The 26582-nt window shown below is 34.3% G+C and overlaps 1 protein-coding gene across 2 annotated transcripts in view; it reads right to left on the bottom strand.

The window, feature by feature from the left end:
* Positions 1–26582, bottom strand: part of LOC123015027 (titin-like) — a 65016-nt gene that overhangs the window by 26200 nt on the left and 12234 nt on the right. For both annotated transcript variants that reach the window (XM_044414440.1, XM_044414441.1), the window contains exon 11: positions 13–26550. In XM_044414440.1, coding sequence (XP_044270375.1) covers positions 13–26550 — 26538 coding nt within the window. The remainder of the gene's footprint in view (positions 1–12; positions 26551–26582) is intronic.

Raw genomic sequence — 26582 nt, 5'->3', positions numbered from 1 at the left:
TCATTTTCTTACTTGATGGTTTTGGATCTCCAGTAACTCTAAAAGAGACTACAATGTCCGATTCGGGGGTTACAGTCATTACAGTGTCAGGTCTTGAGAGAAACATTGCTGGTTTTCCATCGCGAATTGAAGATGGGTGGATAATTTGCACGTAAGAACTAGTTTCACTTCGTCCAAAGATATTAGAAGCTCTGCAGGTGTACTTCCCGGCTTCGAATTCGGTCACGTTGGGGATGAGAAGAGTGTGAACTCCACGTTCTTCAAAGGTTCGATGTCGTGAAGACGCTTTGGGTAACTTATGGCTCTCTTTAAACCATGTGATTTCAGCAGGGCCTTTAATTTCCACCTGCAGAGCCATTATTCCTCCTGATGGTACCAAATGGTCCGTCAGAACTCCCGCAAAATAGGGTTTGTGTTGATCACGGGGTCCCTTGAGAATACTTTTCGTTTTGTATTTTTCCGCAACATAATCTTCCTTTGATGTAAAATTAATTTCGTGAGAGACTTGGTCGCTCCATAACTCATTTTCTGCCCTACAAGTGTACCTCCCAGTATCACTTTTCTCAGGATTTTTTATCGATAATTTACAAATTCCATCTGCGGAATAACTCTGTCTGTATCTTCCTCCACTTTGAAGCTCGAAGCTATCTTTGTACCACTTTATATTGTGAGAGTGCGAATACCTGATTCGACATTCAAGGATTAATTCGTCTTCAGAAATCTTGTATGAATCTTTCAGTGGTCTTGTGAACGTGGGCGGGGATACCGTGGTGTCAATTGCTTCTAAAATTTTCAAATTGGCGAATGTTGTACTTACGCCGTGTTCATTTTTGGCTATACAGCTGTATTCGCCTGAATCTTCTATAGTGGTGTTCAATATTTCCAAAGATGCCAACCCATTGGAAAATGAAATATCGTATTTGTCGGTCTGAGTTAGGGTTTTTCCGTTTTTCAACCACATTGTGGTTACATTTTCAGCATTGATAATGCTGCAAGTAAGTTTTACTCTGGAATCGACAGTAGCCGAACGATCTGTTAAGCTTGTGCTGAAAATTGGTTTCCTGTCGGCAAATCTAGGTCCATGATAACTCTGAGGTTTAAACATTTCCAGATTGTCGTCATAAAATGTTCTTCCTTCAAACTGTTTATTTCTTTTTATTTCGAATCCTAATTTGTCTTCACCGTTACAGACTTCGTTTTTATACTGAATTGAGGATTGGGATTTGTAAGTACTACATTCACCATTACTCTGAGCGTTATTGTGGTTATTAAATTCTGTGTGAATTTTTTCTTTTTGAATTTCTACCTTCTTTTCACCTTCCTCTTTAGCTACTTTTTTAGTTTCTCTAAATTTGGTGTTTGCCTCTTCTTTTGATTGTTTTTCGGCTTCCCCTTTAGCCTTATTTTCAGCTTCATGTTTGCCTTTCTTTTTGTCGGCTTCTTCTGTAGCCTGCTCTGTTTTCTGTTTCAATTTCTTTTCAATTTGTTCTTTAGTTTCTTTCTTAACTTCTTCTTTAACCTTATTTTCAGTTTTTTCTTTGGCTTTCTTTTCAGCTTCATCTTTAGCTTGTTTCTCAGTTTCCTCCTTCGCTTTATTTTCAGCTTCATCTTTAGCCTTCTTTTCAGCTTCTGCTTCAGCTTTCTTTTCAGCTTCTTTAGCTTTATTCTCAGCTTCCTCTTTCGCTTTCTTTTCACTTTCTTCTTTGACTTTTTTCTCAACCACTACTTTGGCTTTTTTTTCGGCATCTTTTTTAGCTTTTCTCTCGGTTTTTTCTTTGGCCTTCTTCTCAGCTTCCTCTTTCGCTTTTTTTTCGGCTTCCTCCTTCTCTTTCTTTTCAGCTTCCTCTTTCGCTTTCTTTTCAGCTTCTTTTTCAGCTTTCTTTTCAGCTTCTTCTTTAGCTTTTTTCTCAGCTTCCTCTTGCGCTTTCTTTTCAGCTTCTTCTTTGGTTTTTTTCTCAGCTTCCTCTTTAGCTTTCTTATCAGCTTCTTCTTTCACTTTCTTTTCAGCTTCTTCTTTGGCTATTTTTTCAGAGTCTTCTTTAGCTTTCTTTTCAGCTTTTTCTTTAGCTTTCTTCTCAGCTTCTTCTTTCGCTTTCTTCTCAGCTTCTTCTTTCGCTTTCTTTTCAGCTTCTTCTTTGGCTTTTTTCTCAACTTCTTCTTTGGTTTTCTTTTCAGCATCTTCTTTAGCTTTTTTCTCGGCTTTTTCTATAGCCTTCTTCTCAGCTTCCTCCTTCGCTTTCTTTTCAGCTTCCTCTTTTACTTTCTTTTCAGCTTCCTCTTTAACCTTCTTCTCATCTTCTTCTTTCACTTTCTTTTCAGCTTCTTCTTTGGCTTTTTTCTCAGCTTCTTTTTTGGCTTTCTTTTCAGCATCTTCTTTAGCTTTTTTCTCGGCTTTTTCTTTAGCCTTCTTCTCAGCTTCCTCCTTCGCTTTCTTTTCAGCTTCCTCTTTCATTTTCTTTTCACATTCCTCTTTAGCCTTCGTTTCAGCTTCTTCTTTAGCTTTCTCTTCAGTTTCTTTTTTAGCTTTTTTCTCAGCTTCCTCTTGCGCTTTCTTTTCAGCTTCTTCTTTGGCTTTGTTATCAGCTTCTTCTTTGGCTTTCTTTTTAGCATCTTCTTTAGCTTTATTCTCGGCTTTTTCTTCAGCCTTCTTCTCAGCTTCCTCCTTCGCTTTCTTTTCAGCTTCCTCTTTCATTTTGTTTTCAGCTTCCTCTTTAGCCTTCTTATTAGCTTCTTCTTTAGCTTTCTTTTCAGCTTCTTCTTTGGCTTTCATTTCAACATCTTCTTTAACTTTTTTCTCAGCTTTTTCTTTAGCCTGCTTCTCAGCTTCCTCCCTCGCTTTCTTTTCAGCTTCCTCTTTCATTTTCTTATCAGCTTCCTCTTTAGCCTTCTTCTCAGCTTCTTCTTTAGCTTTATTTTCAGCTTTTTCTTTAGCTTTTTTGTCAGCTTCCTCTTTCACTTTCTTTTCAGCTTCTTCTTTGGCTTCTTTCTCAGCTTCTTCTTTGGCTTTCTTTTCAGCATCTTGCTTAGCTTTTTTCTCAGCTTTTTCTTTAGCCTGCTTCTCAGCTTCCTCCCTCGCTTTCTTTTCAGCTTCCTCTTTCATTTTCTTTTCAGCTTCCTCTTTAGCCTTCTTCTCAGCTTCTTCTTTAGCTTTCTTTTTAGCTTTTTCTTTAGCCTTCTTCTCAGCTTCTTCCTTTGCTTTCATTTCAGCTTCCTCCTTTGCTTTCTTTTCAGCTTCCTCTTTAGCTTTCTCTTCAGCTTCTTCTTTAGCTTTTTTTTCAGCTTCCTCTTGCGCTTTCTTTTCAGCTTCTTCTTTGACTTTGTTCTCAGCTTCTTCTTTGGCTTTCTTTTTAGCATCTTCTTTAGCTTTTTTCTTAGCTTCTTCTTTGGCCTTCTTCTCAGCTTCCTCCTTCGCTTTCTTTTCAGCTTCCTCCTTCGCTTTCTTTTCAGCTTCCTCTTTAGCTTTCTCTTCAGCTTCTTCTCTAGCTTTTTTCTCAGCTTCCTCTTGCGCTTTCTTCTCAGCTTCCTCCTTCGCTTTCTTGTCAACTTCCTCTTTAGCCTTCTTTTCAGATTCTTCCTTAGCTTCCTTTTCAGCTTCTTCTTTAGCTTTCCTTTCAGCTTCTTCTTTAACCTTTTTCTCAGCTTCCTCTTTAACTTTCTTTTCAGCTTTCTCCTTCGCTTTCTTATCAGCTTCCTCTTGCGCTTTCTTTTCAGCTTCTTCTTTGGCTTTCTTCTCAGCTTCCTCCTTCGCTTTCTTTTCAACTTCCTCTTTAGCCTTTTTTTCAGATTCTTCCTTAGCTTCCTTTTCAGCTTCTTCTTTAGCTTTCCTTTTAGCTTCTTCTTTAATCTTTTTCTCAGCTTCCTCTTTAACTTTCTTTTCAGCTTCCTCATTCGCTTTCTTTTCAACTTCTTCTTTGGCTTTCTTTTCAACTTCCTTTTTAACCTTCTTCTCAGCTTCCTCTTTCGCTTTATTTTCAGTTTCTTCTTTCTCTTTTTTCTCAGCTTTTTCTTTCGCTTTCTTTTCAGCCTCTTCTTTAGATTTTTTCTCAGCTTCCTCTTGCGCTTTCTTCTCAGTTTCCTCTTTAGCTTTCTTATCAGCTTCTTCTTTAACTTTCTTTTCAGCTTCTTCTTTGGATATTTTTTCAGCTTCTTCTTTAGTTTTCTTGTCAGCTTCCTTTTTGGCCTTCTTGTCAGCTTCTTCTGTAACCTTCTTTTCAGTTTCTTCATAAGCTTTTTTCTCGACGTCTTCTTTAGTTTTCTCCTCAGTTTCTTCTTTTGCTTTCTTTTCGGCTTTTTTCTTAGCTTTTTCTTTTACTCTAGTATCAGTTTCTTCTTTAGACTTTTTCTCGGTTTCTTCTTTAGCCTTCTTCTCAGCTTCCTCTTTCGCTTTCTTTTCAGCTTCTTCTTTAGCTTTTTTCTCAGCTTCCTCTATAGCTTTTTTATCAGCTTCTTCTTTAAGTTTCTTTTCATTCTCTTCTTTAGCTTTGTTTTCGGGTTCTTCTTTACCCTTCTTCTCGGTCTCTTTTTTCGCCTTCTTTTCAGCTTCCTCTTTCGATTTCTTTTCAGTTTCTTCTTTAGCTTTTTTCTCAGCTTCCTTTTTAATTTTCTTTTCAGCGTCTTCTTTGGCTTTGATTTCAGTTTCTTCTTTAGCTTCCTTTTCTGTTTTCTGTTTACCCTTTGTTTCTGTTTTGTCTTTAACTTCTGCATCAGCCCCCTTTTTATCTTCTTTTCCAACTTGCTCCTTAACTTTGTTTTCAGCTTCTTCTTTGTTTTTTTGATTTTCATCTTCATCAATCACGTATTCAAAAGTAACATTATCTATACGGCTTTGTATTTTAGTTATTTGATTAGACAGCAGTTCTAAAGATTCCTTAAGCATTCCGACAGATTTGTTATGATTTTTTTCATTTAAGATTACGGTTGCAATTTTTTTAACATTATTCAAATTGTTGCTAAATATTTCTAAATAAGGTATTTCCGATATGATTAAAGATAAATTGTGTAAGTGATCTCTTAGTTCCCTCAGATCGTGTTCGTCCTTTTTATTTAAATCTTTCATATCTAGTAGGCCTTTAAGATTTTCTATTTCTGAAATCGTATCAAACATCTTTTGGAGAGGACCATTTAGATCCTGCAGTTGAAGAGCTTCAGTGTTTTGATTGTTTTCCTCAAATTCTCTAATTTTGGTATTTGCCGTAAACTGTCCTTTCATTTTATTTAATGATTCTTTGGTTCCTTTGAGAATTGAAAGATCGAGTCTTGTCTGTATCAACAGTGCCCTTGCAGCATTAGTAATGCTTTCAGAATAATTTTTAAATCCAGAGCAAAGCAAGTTTTCAAGTGGGCTTGAGTCGCAAACAGTCGCAACTTTTTCTAATTCTGCACCAAATATTTGTAATTGATTTCCGACTAATTTTATATCATTCAATGCAGTTTTTTCTGGAGACGAATTAATTTTTACAATTTCTACAATAACGTTGTCATACAGCTCTTTTAGTGAATCAATTTTTCCGGAAATTTTTTCATTTACTTCAATATCTTGCATATTCTGGCATTCCACTAAGACAGAATTAAACTGTTTTAGAACTTTCCTAAGTGAAATGAGGTCTTTTAACAGCGTATTAACATTTGTGTCCAAATCTGTTTGTTTTTCCAGTAAAGATATTTCGTCCTCAAACTGTGCGTTACATTGAGTCAAAATTTTCAAATCAATTGACTTTTTAGGTTGTTTCTCTTCTTTAACTTCTTCGATAATATGGGATAATGAAGACTGTAGTTTTTTGAAAGCTACAGATGTTGCCTGTAGTGGTTTAGCTTCATGAATTACGTGATTAATTTCTTCTAATTGACCGACTAGAGCTTTGACTGCCGTTTTTATTTCAGGTTTAAGTACTTCTTGCACTTCTGTCTTGTTTGCTGAATCTTTTACAGTCACAACAATGGCAGACAGTTTCTGCAAAGGGTCTGCCAACAAGTGTATTTTTTCTAAAACTTCAGGTTTTATATCTTCTGTTTCCTCAAAAGATAATTTTTCTGTTTCTATAATACTTTCTTTCAATTCTTGTAGATCTTGATCTGTTTGGGTAATACCCAAAACACCCTCTTGTTTAGAAGATGAAATGTCTTTGCATTCTGCCTTAAGAGACTGAACACTATTGGCTAGAGTAATAACGTGTTCTAAAACAAGTTCAGAAATTGTTAAATTTTTTGGTGAAATTGCCATTTCTTTTTCAACCACTGAAAGTTTTGCTGATAATTGTTTGATTGCAATTAGAGTCTTTTGTAAAGCTTTAGTTTCAGGAACTTTTTGGTACACTTCATCTAGTTTACATTTTAAAGCTTGAAAAGTTTTCAGTAACTTTGGTATTTGTTTCACGATTACCTTTGGTTTCTCAACAATACTTCTTATTTCCACAACAGTAGCTGAAAGTTTCTCTAATGGTTCTTTCAGGGTGCCTATTTGTGTCAATGTTTCAGGTGATATATTCTCAGTTGTCTCAGAAATCAGAGTATCGGATTCAGTTAAACTACTTTGTAAAGAAAATAGTTCTTTTTCAATTTTTGTGACACTCAATATACTTTGTTGGGCGGTTGACTTAACATCTACCGCTTTAGCATGTAAAGCTTTAAGATCGTTTGATAGGTTAGTAACTGGTTCAAGGATAATTTCACCCAATTTTTGCTTATCTTCCAGTCTGCTTGCAATTTCTGATAATTTTGCTTTGAGACTTTGAACAGCATTAGTCGATTTCTGTAATGATTTCACTTCTGGAATAATACACTGAATTTCTTCCAACTTACATTTTAGGGCCAATACAGCTTTTTGCACTTTTGGTTTTTGTGCTTGTAATGTCGCTTTGTGTGTAACATTTTTTAGGTCAATAACAATAGCTGTTAATTGCTGCAAAGGTTCTCCTAAAGATTTTACTTGCTCCACCGTGGCAGAAGGTAAAGTCTGGCTTTCTTCAATCGACGTTTGTTCAGAATTTAATAGAGATTCTTGCAAAACTAGAAGTTCTTTTTCAAGATCAACCACGCTTAAAACACCTCTCTGGGGTAATTTTTCAATTTTTATACATTCAGTTTGAAGTGCTTTTACTTCTTTTAATAAGTTTTTCACCGGAAGAAGAACCATTTCTGTTAGATGTAAATCTTCTCTCTTAGGTTTTTCACAAATTTTGTTTTCAACTTCGGATAAAGTCGCTGATAATTTTTTAGCAGATGTTCTTAACATTTGTAAAGATTTAACTTCAGGTATACTGTGCGATATTTCTTCTAACTGACACTTAAGGGCAGACAAAGCCTTAGATAATTTTGGTTTTTCTTGTTTTTGTATTTCAGGTTTTTTAACTGCAGATTTTGTTTCAATTATTACAGATGATAGTTTTTCAAGTGGTTGTTTTAAAGCGGCAATTTGTTCCAAAGCGTTGCAAGGCATATTTTCAATTTCTTCTACTTTTAAGTGACTAGAATCCATAATTGCTTCTTGTAGAGACAAAAGGTCTTTTTCAATTTCAACTACACTCAACAGTCCCTGCTGGGCAGATTCCTCTATTCTTTTAGTCTCGCATTTTAAAGCTTTTACATTTTCTACTAAGTTTGAGACAGGTTGAAGAATAAGCTGTAGTTTGTTTGTTTTTGTTTGCTTGTCTTCTTTTCCAATTTTGCTATCTATTTCTGATATTTTTGCCGATAATTTATTGAAAGAAAGAGTTAGAATTTCCAAAGTTTTCGTTTCAATTGGCACTGGTTTAATTTCATCTAGTTGAGACTTTAATGCCATTAAGGCATTATGCGTTTTTTCTTTTTCTCTTTCTTCAATTAGTGCTTTAGTTGTAGTAAACTTTAGTTCTACCACAACAGCAGAAAGTTGTTTTATGGGTTCCTTCAATGCTTCAATTTTTTCTATGATTGCAGAAGGTAAGTTAGTGATATCTTCACATTTTTCAGAAGCAAGCAAAGCTTCCTGTAGAGAAGCTACTTCTTGTTCTATCTCTACTACACTGAGTATCCCTTGTTGAGGAGTTTTTTCTAAACTTTGAGTTTTTTCTCGTAACACTTTTACTTCTTCAATTAAAGTTGACATAGGTTCAAGAAGGACTTCGGATATTTTTGATTTATTTTTCCGTTTGTCACTTTGTTCAATTAAATGTTGGACTTCAATTATTTTTCCTGAAAGTTTTTCAATTTCAGCAGAAGTTGTTTTCAAAATGTTTACTTCAGGAATTATTTGCATTACATGTTCTAATTCACAATGTAAAGCTTCAAGGGCTTTCTTTACTTTTGGCTTACACTGTTCTATTATCTCTGGTTTTTTAAGTTGACTTCTTACTTCTATCACAAGAGCGGAAACTTCTTTTAGAGGTTCTTTCAAGGCTTCGATTTGAATTAAATTTTGTGTGGTTATATTTGCCGCTTCTTCAGACGAAAATGACTCCGACGTTATCAAAGCTTCTTGCAACGAAACTAATTCAGGTTCTAAATCAAGAACAGTAAGAACTCCTTGTTGTGGTATCAAATTTAAATCTGTACTGTCCGCTCGCAAGGCTGTCATTTCTTCAGAAAGGTCCATGAGTGGTTGCAACATTGTCTTGATAACTTCCGATTCTGTTTTCTTTGGTTTTTCCGGTAGATTTATCATTTCTGTGACTTCAGAGATTGTCGCAGAAAGCTTCTTCATGGCTACAATAGTAGATTCCAAAGATATTGTTTCGGGTAATTTCTGTGGTATTTTTTCTAATTCGCATTTAAGAGCATTCAGGGCTCTGCATAATTTAGGTTTTTGTTCTTGGCGTATTTCGGGTTTGTGCAATTTATTTTTCATTTCCACTACTACTGCTGTGAGTTTTTCCAGAGGCTCTTTTAAAATTTTAATTTCATCACCAGCTGTTTCACCAGAAATATCTCCACTTTGTTCAAAATTTACAAGTTCTTTTTGTAACGCAAAAAAATCTTTTTCGACTTCTACAATGCTTATGATACCTTGCTGTGGGACTAGTTTTACATTATCAATTTCTGTTTTTAATATTTTTAACTCTTCAGTAAAAGCACAGACGGGCTGAATGACTGCTTCCTGCAGCTGTGAAGGTTCCTCTATTGGTTTTTCTTGATCTAATAGTTGTTCCACATTTGTTAACTTTGCACAAAGTTGGCTAATTGCAACTGATGACGTTTCCAACATTTTTGCTTGTGGAATTATTTGCGTCACTTTTTCCAATTCACATTTCAAACTTGTCAGTGCTTTTTTGATTTTTGGCTTGCAGTTTTCTCGAACTTCTGGCTGTTTAAGAGAACTTCTGACTTCTATTATGACAGCAGAAAATTCTTCTATCGGTTGTTTTATTGCTTCAATTTGCTGCAACACTTCAGGTGTTATTGCGGCGATTTGTTCAGAAGAAAGTTGATCTGAACTAATTATGGCCTCTTGTAAATCAGAAATTTCTCTCTGAACTTCTGTAACACTAAGAACACCTTGCTGACATTGTAAATTTAGATCTTTTGCATCGGTTTGCAACGCTTTTATTTCTTCTGATAAATCCATAACTGGTTGAAGTATGTATTTCATTACTTCCGATTCAGTTTTTGTTGGAATTTCTGGTAAATTAATGAAATTATCAATTTCTGATAACTCGGCTGAAAGCTTTGTCATAGATACGATTGATGTTTCTAAAGACTTTGATTCAGGTAAAGTTTGAATAACTTTATCTAGCTCACATTTTAAGGCCAACAAGGCTTTACTAACTTTTGGTTTTTGTTGAAGATGGATTTCTGGTTGATTGACCGTTTCCTTTATTTCTACAACCAGAGCTGAAAGTTTTTCTATTGGTTCCTTCAAAATTTTGATAGTTTTGACTGTTTCAGGAATTACACTTTCAACTTCTTCTGCAGAAACATTTAACGTGTTTTGTAAGTCTGTCAAGGTTTTTTCCAGCTTTATTACTCCCACGACACCTTGTTGTGGAGCAATTTTAACATCTTTAATTTTAGTTTGTAAAGTTTTTAATTTTTCAACCAGTCCAGACATTGGTTCAATTAACTCTTTTTGAAGCTGTGATGTTTTCTGAGGTGCTTGCTCAACCATGTCTATAATTTTTTCTATTTCACCAAGCTTGAGTGTGAGTTTCGTTAATGGAACAGTTGAGGAATTCAACATTTTTACTTCTGGAATTATTTGAGTGACTTTTGTCAACTCCGATTGTAACGCCAATAGTGCTTTTTTAACTTTTGGCTTCTTCTCTTCTCGCACTTCTGGTTTCTTAATAGCACACCTTACATCTACAACAACAGCAGCAAATGTTTCCAATGGTTCCTTAAGACCTTCAATTTGATTTAAAGCAATAGGTGTTATGTTGGCAACATTTTCGGAAGAAAATTGTTCAGAACTTATCAAAGATTCCTGTAATTTCTGTATTTCTTGCTCTAATTCAACCAAACTGAGAAGTCCTTGCTGAGGCACTATTTTCAAATCTTCGGTATCTGCTTTTAAGGCTTTTATTTCTTCAGATAAGTCCATTAGAGGTTGCAACATCATCTTCACTACTTCTGACTCAGTTTTTGTTTGTTGTTTTGGTTCGGTTAATTTTGTATCAATTTCAGATAATTTCGCCGAAAGCTGTTCTAAAGCAACAACTGATGTTTGTAGAGGTTTGGCTTTGGAAATTTTCTGCGCAACTATGTCCACTTTACTTTTCAAAGTTAAAATAGCTTCAGACACTTTGTGCTCTTTTTCTTTAATTTCTGGTTTATTTAAAGTTTCTTTTACTTTAACTATGACTGCGGATAACTTTTCAAGTGGTTGCTTTAGTGATTCAATCTGTACAATTTCAGCTTCTTCGATAGCACTTTCTTCACAATGGATTAAAGTTTCTTGAAGGTTAGTTAAATTAGCTTCTATTTCTACCAAACTTACAACGCCTTGTTGCGGTTGCAGATTTAAATTTTGGCTCTCGGCTTTTAAAATTTTTACTTCTTCCAATAATGCTACTAGACTAGTTTTCAGTTTTAAACTTTTTTCAGTCGGTATCTCTTCCGCATCTATCAACTCCACAATTTCATTTATCTTGTTTGTAAGTTGTTTTAGAGGATTTGCTATTACTTCCAGTGTTTGTATTTTCAATTCCAAAATTTCTTCAACTTTATATTTTACAGTTAGCAAAGCTTTTTTCATCTTGGGTTTATTTTCGGTTCGAATTTCTGGCCTTTTAAGAGCACAACGAACTTCTACTACCACTTCAGAAAGTGCTTTTATTGGTTCTTTTAAAGATTCAATTTTTTGCAGCATCTGAGAAGGTATGTTTGAAACACTTTCAGAAGAAAATTCTTTTGAAGTAATTAACGATTCTTGAAAGAAACTTAGATCGTCTTTTAGTTTAATTACACTAAGGACCCCTTGTTTTGGTATTATTTTGACGTCGTCTATATCTTGTTGTAATGCTCCTATTTCTTCCGTTAAATCCATAATAGGTTGAAGTATAATTTTTATTACTTCTGATTCCGTTTTTTTACACTTTTCATCTACGTTCATCTGATCCTCAACTTCTGTTATCTTAGCAGAAAGTTTTTCGATAGCTAATAGGGTAGTTTTTGCTTCTTTTAGTTTCGGAATATTTTGAGAAACTTTTTCTAACTCATATTTTATGCCACGTAATGCTGCACTTACTCGAGGTTTCTGTTGTTCTTGAATTTCTGGTTTATTCAATGCATGTTGTACTTCTACAACTAACGAAGAGAGTTTTTCCATCGGTTCTGCCAAAGTCTTCAGCTGATCTACATTGAATTCAGCAACTGGTTCAATAGCCCCTAAAGCTTCTTGTAAAGTCAATAATTCCGGTTCAATTTCCACAACAGATAGAACACCTTGTTGAGGAACATCAACTTGTTTAATTTGTGCGTTTAATGTTTTTAATTCTGTAGATAATTGTAACATTGGTTGAATAACGACTTCTTTCTGTTCAAAAGACTCTTGATTTATTTCTATTGATGTTTCAACGGTTGATAATTTAGATGATAGTTTTTGAATTGCTCCAGAAGAAACTTCCAAAATTTTTGCTTCAGGTATGATTTGCGACACTTTATCTAACTCGCATTTCAGCGCTGCAAGTGCTTTTTTGACTTTCGGTTTCTTTGCTTCGCGAACTTCAGGCATATTAACAACATTTCTGACCTCTACTATGATTGAAGAAAGTTTTTGTAAAGGTTCTTGCAAAGACTTAATTTGGTCCAATGCTTCTGAAGATACAGTTGTAGCTTCCTCTGACGAAAACTCTTCAGAAGTGAGGATAGCTTCTTGCAAATTAAGAATTTCTTGTTTTAATTCTATCACACTAAGTACTCCTTGTTGAGGAACTACATCAACATTTTTAATATCGGCTTGTAATGTTGTAATTTCTTCCGAAAGGTCCATAATTGGTTGTAACATAATTTTCAATACTTCTGACTCTGATTTTGTTTTTTGTTCGGTGAATTTAATTTTGGAATCAACAAAAGACAATTTCGAAGAAAGTTCATTTATAGCCAAAACTAATATTTTGACATGTTCAGTTTTGGGTAATTTTTGATTAATTATGTCCAGTTCAGACTTGAGAGTTTGCAAAGCATTTTTTACTTTTGGTTTGAGTTTTTCTTGTACTTCAGGTTTATTCACTGCACTTCTTACTTCCACAATGACAAACGAAAACTTTTCCAGAGAGTCAACAAAAGTAGCGATTTGTTCCAAGGCTACTAAAACTTCATCATTTATAATTTCTTTGCAGGTGGCTACAGCTGCCCTGAAGTTACGCAAATTTTCATCCAACTCAACAATAGTTAAAACTCCTGTTTCAAATTGAACAGTTGAATCTTCAATATCAGCTTGCAAAGCTGTGATTTCATCAACTAGAACATTTATTGCTTGAAAATCTAAATTCTCCTTAGGTTTTTCAACTGTCATTAAATCTTCAACTTCTGTTATTTTGGCAGAGAGTTGTTTTAAAGCTATTGGTGAAATTTCAACACTTTTTGCCTCTGATATCGATTGAGTTATGTTTTCCAATTCGCATTTTACAGCTTGTATTGCTTTCTCAATTTTTGGTTTGTGTTCCTGAACTTGTGGCTTACTTGCTACATTCTTGATTTCAACAATGACAGCGGATAATTTTTCTAAAGGTTGTTTCAATGCTTCGATTTTTTTTGTCGCTTCGGGAATAAGACTTTGAACATCACCAGATGGAATTTCTTCAACAATAATGCAAGCTTCTTTTAGATCAATCAGACTTTGTTCTAACTCAACAGTACTTAAAATGCCTTGTTGTGGAGTTGCCACTTCTTTAGTTTCCGTCCGCTGAGTTTTAATTTCTTCAACAACGTTGCTAATACTTTTAAGAGTAGCTTCTTGGGATGAAGTAACTTGTTTTTGTAACATCTTTTTCTCAAGTTCGGTCAACTTAGATAACATTTCTTGGACTGCGATGAATATAGCTTCAAAAGGTTTTATTTTTGGAATGTTTCCTAACAGGACTTCTAATTCGTATCGTAGAGCAGAAATGACCGAACAGATGCTCACTCTTTGAACTTCAAGTCCTTCAGGTTTGTTAATATATTTTATTATATTTTCAACAACTAGAGCAAGATTTTCAAAGGGTTGGTTTATTGCTTGCATTTCATTAAATGTTTTAAGTACATTGTTTGAAATTTCTTTAAATGAAGTTACGCTCGAAGTTACAGCTTTTTGAAGATGCACCAACGTTTCTTCAATCTGAATAATATTTAAAACACTTTCTGCTACCAGCGACTTATCTTGAACATTACTTCTTAACACGTTTACTTTTTCTAAAAGCAATTCAATGGGATTAAGAATAGCGTTAATTATTTTTAAAAATTCTTCTCGATTTTCTTCTTCTTCCTTAGGTGTTATTGAACTTTCTACTTCTTCTAATTTAGCAGAAAGCGCTTTTATAGCAACTGTCGAAGTTTCCAAACTTTTTTCTTTCGGCATCGTTTGAGACACTTTATCTAATACGCACTTTAACGCCATGACAGCTTGTTCAATTTTTGGTTTTTGTTGTTCTTGTATTTCTGGTTTATTTATAGCACTTTTCATTTCTATTACAACTGCTGTTAATTTTTCAAGTGGTTCTTTTAACGATTCCATTTGTTGTAAAGCTTGAATGGTCAATTCCCCACTCTCTTCAATAGGTGATTTCAAAGCATCTTGTAAATTTATCAGCGTTTGCTCAATTTTTGTAACAGTTAAGACTCCTTGTTGAGATGTAGCTGCTGTTTGACTTTCTAGTCGTAACGCTTTAACTTCTTCTGCTAAAACGGTGACAGGTTGTAGAACGGCTAACATTGATTCAGAATATTGTGGTGAGTGTTCTTCTTTTTGTAACATCTCTTCGACTGTAGATAATTTAGCTGATAATTGTTTAACAGCAAGAATAGAAGTTTTTAAAGCTTCAATTTCTGGAATTATCTGAACAACCCGATCTAATTCACATTTCAAAACGGTAATTGCTTTGCAAACTTTTGGTCGTTGTTCTGTTATTTCCGGTTTGTTAATAGCACTTCTAATTTCAACAACAACAGCTGAAAGTTTTTCCAAAGGCTGTTTTAAAGAATTTAATTGATTTTCTACAAGTTGCCTTTCTTCAACTGTGAGTTTTTCAGTTTCTGTTAAAGCATTTTGCAAATCTAATAAATTTTGTTCAATTTCTAAAATTCCAAACACTCCCCTTTGAGGCGTAAGTTTTAAATCCTTGGCATCTGCTTGCAAAGCTTGAATTTCTGATCTTAAATTAAATATAGGATACAAAACTATAGATTCGGTTTTTGGCTTCTCCGATAATTGCTTTTCTATTTCTGATAATTTTGCCGATAATTGTTGAATTGCCACACAAGAAGTTTCTAAACGCTTTGCTTCCGGAATTGCTTGTGATACTTTCTCTAGCTCACATTTTAACGCTTTTAATGCTTGTTTTACTTTAGGTTTTTGTTGTTCTTGGATTTCTGGCTTGTTAACAGCGCTTCTCATTTCTATAACAGTTGCCGTTAATTTTTCTAAAGGTTCTTTTAAGGCTTGTACGTTTTGAATTGCTTCTATCGCCACTTGTTGTTCTTGTTCAGGACTAATCAAAGCTTCTTGCAAATTAACAAGACTTTGTTCTAACTCTGCAACTTGCAAAATGCCTTGCTGAGGCATCGTCTCCAATTCTTTTATTTCAGATTTTAAAGTTTTTAATTCTTCAGACAAAGTTGTAATTGGTTCAACAACAGCTTGCTTTAATTTCAACTCTTCTTTTTCCATTTCTTCTATTGACTTTTCTATTTCTGATAATTTACTTGAGAGTTCCTTCACAGCAACCGACATAGTTTCAAAAGATGTACTTTTAGAAACTACAGCTGAAACGTTATCCAATTCACATTTTAATGCTTGTATTGCTTTATAAATTTTTGGGCTTTTCTGTTTTATATTCTCAGGTTTCTTAAGAGTTCCTCTTATTTCGACAACTACTGAGGAAAGTAGTTCAAGAGGTTGTTTCAAGCAAATCAATTGTTCTGTCAGTGGTTTGGGCATATTTTTTACGGAAGCTAAAGCATTTTCGATGTTTAAAAGGTTTTGTTCAATTTCTACAATAGTTAATACTCCTGGTCGTGAAGTTAATTTGACGTCATTAATATCTAAATACAAGGCTTGAATTTCTTGCTTTAGGTCAATAAGAGATCCACAAATTACTTTAATTTCTTCGGACACCACTTTTGGTTTTTCCTCAGTCTCGATTAATTTTTCTACTTGTGTCAATTTAGCTGAAAGCTGCTTTGCTGCTAAAAGTGAAGTTTCTAAACTTTTTACTTCCGGTATTATTTGCGTGATTTTTTCTAAATCACACTTTAAGGCCTGTATTGCTTTTTTCATTTTTGATTTTTGTTGTTCGAGAACTTCAGGTTTGTTGACAATATTTTTTATTTCAACCACAACAGCAGCGAATTTTTCTAAAGGCTGTTTCAAACTTTCAATCTGTTCTAATTCTTCTGGTTTTATTTTTTCAGCTTCCTCAAGAGACATTTGTTGAGAATCAGTGAAAGCATCTTGTAAGTTAACCAAATCATTTTCGATTTCAATAATGTTCAAAATGGCTTGTTGAGGAGTGGATTTTAGATCAGTAACACTAATTCGCAAACTCTGTATTTGATCCTTGAGCTGACCGACAGGCTGGAGAATTATTTTTGTCGCTTCACGTACTTTTTCACAACTTGTCTTTTCTGCTTCAATAACGTCTTTAATTTCCGATAATTTCGCCGAAAGTTTTTTAACAGCAAGCGAAGTTACTTCTGATACCTTAGCTTCTGCAGCTTGGTTTAGCTCATATTTTACACTTTCCAAGCTCTTCGCTACTTTAGCTTTGAGAGGTTCTTGAATTTCAGGTTTATTAAGACTGTTTTTAACTTCTTCAACCACCAAGCGCAGATTTTCTAACGGTTCTTTCAAATTTTCTAATTCGGTCAAATTGTTATCTTCACAACTTACTATAACATTTTCTAAAGCTTCTACTTCTTGTTCTATTTCAGTAATGTCGATGATACCCTTCTGAGAAACACCTTCTACAGATTTGCACTCTGCCTTTAATGTTTTTATTTCATTAACTAATTCTGTTATAGGAGACAAAACAGCTTTTTCAACAGGTTTTTCATTTCTTATTCGATTTTCAAGTTCTTTTAACTTTAAGGTAAGTGTTTTAATCGGTGTTTCAACTTCTTGTAGCATTTTAGACTCAGTAACTTTTACCACCACTTGGTTTAGTTTCAATTCTGTGGCCTTCAAAGTGTCGCAAACTTCGGATTTATCCACTTCTTGTATTTTTTCGTTTTCTGCAGCTACTTTTATGTTCATAATGACCGCCGCCAACTTTTCTAAAGGTTCCTTAACATGACTTATCGTAGTTTTGACATTTTCTGGTATTTCTTTACATAATTCAATGGAATGTTTTTCAGTTTCTTGTAACGCACTTACTACCGAAACTACACTGTCTTTCATATCCACAACATTTAATACCCCTTGTTGGGGTAATATTTTTTGTTTTTCTATTAGCGCACTTAGTGCCCATGTCGCTTGTGATAAAGTAATGATAGGTTCTGCAAGATCTTTAATAATTTGTGTGTTTTGTTTTACAGTTAACTGTTCCTCAGTTATAAGTCTTTGTTGAATTTCTTCTAATTTCGCTGATAACTCTCTCGTCCGTTGGGACAGAGTCTCATTTTGTGGAATCGATTCTAGCAACTGATCAGTTTGTTCCTTTAGTGTTATTACTGCTTGCTGCAATTTTTTACTATGTTCTTTCAGCTGCGGCTTTCCAATTAAATTTTTGAGTTCAACAACAACTGCCGAAAATTTGTTCAACGGTTCTTTAATTCGTTTTACTTTTTCTGTAACTTCTACTGGAATGTCTTTTCCTGAAATGTTGAAGTCTTTTTCAGTTTGTATTAAAGCTTTCACAAAATTTGTTAAATATCCTTGCGTTTCGATGATGCTTACTGTAGCTAGTTTTGGTGTTATATTTGAAGACAAGAATGTGGTTTCTAGAGTTTTTAATTCATTACACAAATTTTCTACTGGTGTTTTATTAATATTAGTTGTAGGAAGATTCGAAAGTTCGATTTTTTCTATTTTACTATCAATATAATCGATTTTCAAAATAATTAATTTCAGTGGCTCTACAACTAGTTGCAATGATTTAACTTCCGAAGATAATTTTATAAGAACTTCAATTTTATTTCTCAATTGTGCAAAAGAATGACTTAGTTTATTTTTCATTTTGTGGATTTCAGGTTTATTTAAAGAGTCTTCTACTAACTTAAGTTGTTTAGTAAAAGTCATAAACTCTTTCATTGTCGTATTTAAAATATCTAAGTTTTGCAGATTTAAGTCTTGTACTTTATCTTTATTGATTAAATTAGCCAAATTGTGTAAACTTTCAAAAAGAAACAAGAAACCGTCATCAAGTTCTTCGTAAGCAATCAAATCTTCATGGTCTTTTACATTTCCTACTTTATTGATAAATTCTCTTAAGACATTTCTCGAATCAGTTAAAGATTTTCCAAAGTTTTGAATTACAGTAAGATTTTCGGATTTAAATTCATTAATAATTGGTTCGCTTGTTGCTGATTTTTCTTCTTCTTCTTCTTCAACCATCTGTTCTTTTTCTGTAGCTTCCCAAACTTCTTCAATTTTAGCTGTCAAGGCTTCCAGAGGCTGATTAATGATAGTTGCGTGAGTCACCGGTGCCGATTTTATCAATTCCAAATTCTCCTTAAAACAAACAAGAGCTTCCTTTAATTGCTGTTTTTCAAGTTCGGTTATTTGGGGAGTTTGTAGATTTTCTTGCACAGAAGTCATCAAAATGGATAGTTTTTCTAAGGGTTCTTTAACTTTTTGTAAAGTCTCTTGTCTTAGAGATAACTCTTCTGTTGACTCGGATATCATTTCTTCCGATTTTTGAACACTTTCTTCTAGTTCTTGTAATGGTAAAGTGATTTCAGCCAACGACACTATTGCTGTTTTTGGTTCTGGACAGGATTCTACTTGAGAAGCCAATAAAGCGACTTTATGTTCAATCTGTTTCAATGGTTCTTTTAACATCTGTGCCACATTGACCTTAATTTCAGTTGTAAAAACATTTGTCAAATTTTCTAAACAATTAAACAATTTACAGATGTTTGTAGAAGTTAATTCCGCCTTATTCATTTTTACTATTTCGGCATAGACAGTACTAAATCGTACTAATGAATCGCTAATAGGCCCACTTACAGTCACTTCTTTAGCAACAATTTTCTCCAAATAAGGTTTTGATTTTTCCAAAATTATTGAAGCCTCTTCATATTCTATATTTTTTAAATCATCTAGAATTAAATGCACAAGGTTTGCGATGTCTTTTAATTCTGCATTATCCAATTTCTGATTTATTTCCTTACACTTCTCTTTAATGCGTTGTGACATGTTCCGCAAAGAATTTTTGTTTGATAATTCGGTTTGGATACTGATAACAGCCTTAACAACATTTTCTAATGGTTCTAATAATTTTTGCAATACGGATTCTTGACCTTCAGGCACTTCGATCAAAACTGCTTTATTGCAGACACTAATTATTGTATTCTGTATGCCATCCAGAGGTTGAGACAATTCTTTGATATCAAAATTCTCATAATCATCAGTTTTTTGAACAATTTCCAAAATATTTTGAAAAGATGATTCAATGGTGTTCAAAATTGAGAACTCTTCTTCTAAAATTCGTGCTTCCACGCATTTCGATAATTGCCGTTGAAGAGCATAAAATGGGTTTACAAGCTTTTCCAAGAGTTTCAAATTACCGTGAGGAATATTTTTTAGCACAGTTGCAAATTTCAACAAACCAATAGTTGATGTATTTATTTTGTGCAGTAGTGTTTCAGTTTCGCTAGATTTGGGTTCTTCTAAAACTAACTGAGTAACTCCAATAGCCGTGTCAAGTTCTTCCAACGGTTCAGAAATACATTGAAGGAATGTTTGTTCGGCTTTTGAAGTATTCAAATCAACAGTTTGTTCTTGAGAAGTCACAATAGTAGATAGCGTTTCTTTTAATATTAGCAAAGGCTCACTTATGTCGTCTTGAACATCAGCTGCGCGTTCTAAAGAAGCATTCAGTTCCTTCAGCTTTGCTAAGTCTTGAGTTGTCATTTTTGTACTTTCCACCTCACTCACAGCTTGAATAACAGCTTGTAACGGCTTGTCTAGTTCTTGTAAAACAGTGAAAATAGGGCTTGTCGGTTTATTTTCAACAAAATGAATAATGCACTCTTTGAAATTTTTAAACGATTTGGCAAGTTTTTTCACAATTTGCTCTTTTTGCACTGCTTCTTCTTGTTGCTTAATTATTGCTTTCTCCATGGCTTTCTTAACACAGTTTTGCACGTCTTGTAGCGGTTCTATCAAATCTTTGATTTGCGATTCCAAATTAATACTAGCCAGTAGAACTTTCAGTTTGTCAGCTTGGTGTTCTAACATTTTCGCTTTGTCCATCTCATCGTCTCCTGCTTCAATGATTTTGCTCAAATCTTCAATCGTCTCCGAAGTTGTAGTGATGTGATTTAAATCGTCTTGTGATAACTTTGCTTTTCTTTCTTCTAAAATACTACCAGAGACAAATAGCAAAGTCGTAAGAGGTCTCTGCATTTCCGTGATTAATATTTTAGTAGCTTTATCTTCGGGTTTTGCTTCTGCTGTAGAAATTGATTCTTGTAATGACTGCAAAGTGTCTTGTAGTGTTGTAAGAGGTATGCAAGGCAACGGTTCTTCGATGCTTTTAACTACGAATTTCTCCAAGTGACTTATAAAAAGTTCAAGAATTTCGGGGAATTCTACTAGTGGCGAATCTTTTTGAGCTTCTTCCAAACAGGCCTTGAAGATTTTCAACTTTGGATTGATTTCATCACTGATTTCGTTAGAGTTGAAACTATCATCTAGTTCTTGCAATAAATCATGAAGTAGGGAAACAGCATGCTCTTCTACTTCATTTTCAACTTTAACAATTTGTAAGAGCTCAACTAATTTAACAGTAGTGAGTGTCATTTTATTCAACATTTCCTGTTTTTCTTTAGACAACTGACTTTTGTTAATATTTTTGATCCTCTCTTCCATGTCTTTAACTAATTTTATTGTTTTAACTTTAGTTTCAACCGGTACGGGGACATTTTCCATTAAATTAATAACATTCTTGGCAGTATCTTCCAGATGTTCCATCGTTTCTTTAATTTTAGATTCTTTAGGGAGAATTACAACCGCTAAACGCAAATCATCAATCACGGCTTTGACAGTTTCAACCGTAGCTTTTTGTTCCCCTTGAGGCTCCATGTAATTGTTGAGTTCTTTCAAAGTATTATTTGCTGCATCGACGACCATTTTTTCTTCTGCTTGAAGAATAAGAGGCAAATTGCTTCCAATCATTCCTTCAACAGCTTGAACAGATTTCTGTAATTCAGTTACAGCCGCTTTCTTTTCAGCTGTCGCACTTTGCCCTTCAATTTTCATAATGCTTTCTCGAAGAATTTCCAATTTTTCTACCATAGACTTAATTACTTTGGCAGCTTCTTCGAATTTTTTCATTTTCACAATTTCGCCGATACTTTGAACTGTAGCTTCCATTATTTTGCAGATTTTCAAGCATTTTTCATTATCACTTGGTGTTGTTTTCAGTGCCTCTACTTTCTTTGACAAATTGTTAAAAGCAACTTGTTCATATTTTTGTTCACTTAATTGAGACGAAATATAATTACTTAGTTCTAATAATAATTCTTTTTCAGCTCCGACTAGTGAAATATCAGAAGGCGAAAGAGAAGTTGTTTCCAGAACCATTGGTTCCAACTTCTGAACTTCACACAAAAGGCCTTGAATTTTTTCAGTTTCAGGCAAATCCATATTTTGTAAAGTTTCAAGTTTACTTTGCATTTCTTTAATTGGTGAAACAAGTTCTTGCATTGGGTTAAGTGATTCTTCCACTTGTTTTGCTTTATGTGTTTCAATTTCTTCTTGTATTCGTTTCCCTGTAGCCAACAGAGTTTGTGATAAAATTTGTAAATGAGGCACTTCGAGAGCAGATTCTGTTTGGATTAAATTATTTTCACGTTCTTTTAAAACTGATAAATCTTCAGTTTCACTAATTCTTTTCAACTCATCAATATAAAGTTTAATGTTTTCAGCAAATTTAATTTCATCTTCAGTTAATTCTTCTTGAAGAATGTCATTAAAACAGATCAAACTTTCTTGAATTTTCTCTAAATTCTGTTTTAGATCAATTTGTGATTGCTGGCATAACTTTTCTTCAATTTGCTTCAAGGGTGTAATTAGTTGTTTATTAATTATTTCAGTCTTAACTTCTTTGGTAAATGCTTGTTGTAATTGTTGAGCAAAGTCAGGCATATTTTCAGTTAATGAGTTTAACAAATGTGTGATTTTTCTAATCGGAGAATTTTCTTCAACTGATTTCACCGCCTTGTTAAGAATATTTAACAAAATAATAATATCTTCTTTTTTCGGAAGACCTTTGGTTAAAATTTCTTCAGTGACTGCCAACTTTGATGACACAAATGTATCAAGATCAGTCATTATTTTTGCAATATTTTCAAGAAATTTTAAATCACTAGCCGCTAATTTTAGTTGACTCAAATCGTTGACTGCCATTTGTAAAGGATAGAGCGACTTTTGTAAAGACAGAATTTTTTCTTTATCAACATTAGAATACTTAATTGTTGCAATGTGCTTTGCAAAACCTTGAACCGAATCAGCAACCATCTGAATATATTGCAATTGTACCTCTTTCCTCTGATCTTCTTCTTTTTTAATATTTTGCAAAGTATTCACTGTTTTAAAATACAAAACACAGATATTTTTTATTAAATCCTTATTATTTTTTAGTGTCTTCACTGTGTCATTTGTCTGACCAACACATTGTAAGAGTTTTTCAGTTGTTACATTTTCTTGATTGTTTATGTAATCCGAAACTAACGATACCACATTTGTTGCTTGTTTAACTATTTCTTGTTCAAATTCATCTAAAGGAACATTTTGTGCGTTGTCTCTTAAGACCGGTAGTGTATATCGAAGTTCATCAAATAATAATTTTCGATCAGTCGTAAGTTTTTTGATGTCTGTAGTCATTAAACCTGTCACAGCATCACTAAATTGATTTATCACAGAAATTTCAGGTTTCTCTTGGCTGGCGGCTTCAGCGATTACGATTTTGCTAAGAAGAAATGCTACTTTTTGTAGGTGCTCAACGATTTTGATTGATCGATGAGACATACTTAATGATTTCACTTCCATATTTAATTTTTCTACGCTGGTTTTTAAGTTATCTCCATCACAAACAGTTTGCATTATTTTAATTACATTTTCTAACTGCCGCGATTCTGAATAGTCAAGTTTAAATAATTCCTCACAATTTAATAAAAGTGATAACTCTTCACGTATTTCTCCAATTTGTGGATGTTTAGTTTCCACAACACTTAAAGATTCTTGCAAAGTTTGAAGAGTGACAATAATATTTTCACTTGCTGAAGGTGTTACATTCTTCAAAGCTTCCTCAAAAGCTGCTAACATAAATCTTAACGATTTCAAGATATACTTTAGACCAGTATGCGCATTCAATTCTTTAACTTTATCAGATAAATGGCTTAAAGACATGTGCAAACTTTTTAAAGACAAGGGTTTTTGATCAATAACACGAACATTTGCTTTAACTTCATTCAAAACTGTTTCTAAAGAACTCAAAGGTTCTAAAAGATCAGGAGTAATGTCTCCACGATTTTGCTCAATTGTTAACACTTCTAGAGCATCACCTATCGTTTCCTCAATTTGTGGTACGTATCTCTGAAACGTTTCGTGTTTTATGTCCAAGACTAAATCATTGAGACTCAAAAGAGGCAATCTAAGGGTAGCAAAAACTTTCTTTTTCTGTTCTTCAAACTGTTGAATATTTGAAACACTATCGTCAAGCTTTCGTAACGAATCTGAAATTTTTTTCAATTCGTTTACGTCTTGTGCAGTGATTGCAGATTCGTTCCTTTCGATGAAATGTGGTTGATTTGTCAATTTTTCCACACATTCCACAACTTCCGAGGCTTTTTGGTACAATTCCGGCTCGATTTTTTCAACTCCTTCGACAATTGTCCCTTGATAAAGTGTAGCAAGACATTTTTCCAATTCGTAAACATTTTCGATTATTGCCTTCCCAATAGCTGCAGAAGCTATAAATTCGGATTGTGGTGCTTCTTGCATTATCGGTAATGTGAGAACATTAGCTATGGACCTCTTCAGGTCATCCAGACTACATTTTTGTGTTTGTTGCAGCTGTTCTAAGAACATAACTTCATCGAGGATCTGTTGATGCATCACTGCAACATTATATTGAATGTGTTCTAGTATTAGTCGAATTTTGTCACTTTCTTGGGAAACTCCTGGCGTTTCGTTTAGTACATCTTGTGCTTCTATAAGAGCGTCTTCTATTTGTTCAAGAGGTGCCACAAAATTTTGTAAAGCTATTCGTTCATCTAGAGTTAACTCTTCTTTTTTCTTTTCTAAAGCTGATTCACCTGTGACTTCTAAAAGAGTTCTCAGACAACTCATGAGAGGTACAGCCAAGTCTCTAGAAATATTTCTAGTCTCGTTTTCTAAACACGAAATTGCTTGTCTTGTGTCTTCCAATAATGCTGTTGGCACTACTGTTTCCGAAGATTCTTCAAGAATAACAACAACACTTCCTTCTTTGGAATCTTCGGATAATGATTCCGGGACTGTCCCGTGTTCAGTTAAGCTACAAATGTTTTCGCGAACTTCACTTGTTCGTCCTCGGAGTATCGAAAATGGGATACACAAATCAATAGTTTCAAGCCTTTCTTCATCTACTATTATACTGTCTTCCAGGATATTCAATGAAGCAATAAAGTCGTCTAAAACCTCCCTTCCTGTGGTTGGCGTTATTTCCGTCAGTTGATTATTTAAAACGTCAAGTGGTTGAGCCAAACTTTCGATAGCATTAAGCGTCGGTTCCATTTTTATTTGAGAAACTTTGATTATAGTGGTGGCTAAATCCTTTTGTAGTGTCGAAATTTGCCTCAATGCTTCTAAAATGACAGTATCAGTAACCACTTTTTGGGCAGATTCTATGTTGAAAAGAAGATCTTCGATTGATTGAGTGATGTTACTGAGTACAATTTGGCTCACTTGATCAAACACGTCTTTAACAATGTCTTGTGAAGTTACTTCAGGACTATCTTGTTCAATTATAGTCCCAGGTTGAATTTTTCCTTTTATTGTTTTCACAGACTGAACGATTTTTTCAACAGAATCGTCAATAATCGTCTTTTTTTCCATAATCTCACTAAATCGGAAATCGCCTGAATTCGTTTTTTTCAAATCGTCTATTACGTTTACTAATTCTGCTAGAGGATGTGATAATTTGTCAATTAGTGCTAGTCTCAATTCTTGTTCTAAAGATCTTTCCAAGGAATGTCTAATTGACAATTTACTAATGTTGGACAACTCTTTCATCAAATTCCTTATTGGTTCAGAAAGATTGTCCAATATATTCTTGGACGATTCTCGGAAACGTGGATCTAATTCTTCATAATATGGAATATTTTTCACTCCGTTTTGGAGGTCATTAGCCAGACTCTCAATACATGACATAAAGTCTTTCTTTAGTGTTTTTGTACTCGAATCGTTCTCAAAAGATTTCTGTGAACTTTCGCTGTGTTTGGTTTGTAAAATTTCGTCCGCACTTTGTAGCCCTGTTTGAATTTCTCTGATCGTAATACAAACTTCTTGTATAATTTTTGAGGGAGTCATTCGTCCTGAAATTTTAGTAGTGTCCAATTCTTTCTCCAGAAGAGTTAAAGATTCAATCAGTTGCAAACTCTTTTGTAATTGTAGCCCAGTTGTATCGAGGATATTGGCACACGTTTTTTGGATTAGGGTGTGTTCTTTGCCTTGCATTTCGATACATTTTTCTACAACCGACAAGCTTTTTTGTAGTTCAAAAATCGGTGGAGCGATTAGCTCAACAGCTGATATTTCCGATTTGTGTTCTTCTTGCACTATTGTTTGCAAAACTGTTTGAATGTCTCTGAATGGTTGCAAAATGCTGCTTAAAGTGTCTAAACTTTGTTTTGCGGTAGCTGATGTTGACTTAAGAGTGGTTTGCACAAACAATTCTTCCTCGACTGCAAGCAAACCTTGCTGTATTTCCGATATACATAATTTCAGGTCGTCGATTATTTGCAGTTCTTCTCTTTTAAGTTCGAGTTGTTTAGCCGCATTTACTTCAGGATCGATAACTAAACCATCACCTTCTTCACCTTGAATATCTCTTTGATAATCATCAGGAATATCCAAACTCTTGGTCTTCTTTGGTGGTCTTTTCATTAATCCGTCTTTCGACATTTCGTCCGAGCTTTGAGATGACCGTCTTCTTGCACTCCTGTTTAACTCTTGACTTTCACTTCTATTGACTCTCAAATCTGAACCGATTTCATGAGTGGTACGTGGAGTTAACGGTCTTCTTGATTCGATATCATCTCCAGGAAGACTGGTAGTTTCGGTAATTGCAGCCACTTGGAAGGCCCGATCTTGTCCCGGTAATTTCTCTGAACTAATAGCACTCTCGTACTCACCGTAAGACTCCGTGTCTAAGTCAGCAACTACCGCCAGGCTTTCCTCACCGGCTCCTGATTCTAATGACAGATTTTTGGTTAAACTATAATAAGAGTTGCTCTTCTGTGAATCCGATTTTCTTGGAGGCCTCTTGGGAGCGTCACCACTTGATGTTGAAACATCAATTTTGAGTTTCTCAGATGTAAGACTCGACACCAGTTGACCAGTTTCGTCCGTTATTGAATATATTTCTTCAACGTCGGCTTCAGTTCGCAAATCTTGTTCCTCAGGAGTAAAGAAATTTTCAGAAACGTCAACAACTACCGCTTCCATTAAAAGATTACCGGAAGTTGAAGTTTCTTTGACAAACCTCAACGGAGGAAGTTCCACAATATTATGTTCTACAAATAAGTAAAGTAGCAAGATACTTGAA

The sequence above is a fragment of the Tribolium madens genome, unplaced genomic scaffold, assembly GCF_015345945.1.
Source record: "Tribolium madens isolate multiple individuals breed KSU strain unplaced genomic scaffold, Tmad_KSU_1.1 Scaffold_97;HRSCAF=244;Tcas5.2_LG3a, whole genome shotgun sequence".
Taxonomy (NCBI): domain Eukaryota; kingdom Metazoa; phylum Arthropoda; class Insecta; order Coleoptera; family Tenebrionidae; genus Tribolium; species Tribolium madens.
The sequence above is the reverse complement of the archived record's forward strand: the minus strand, read 5'-3'. Positions and strand labels throughout refer to the sequence as shown.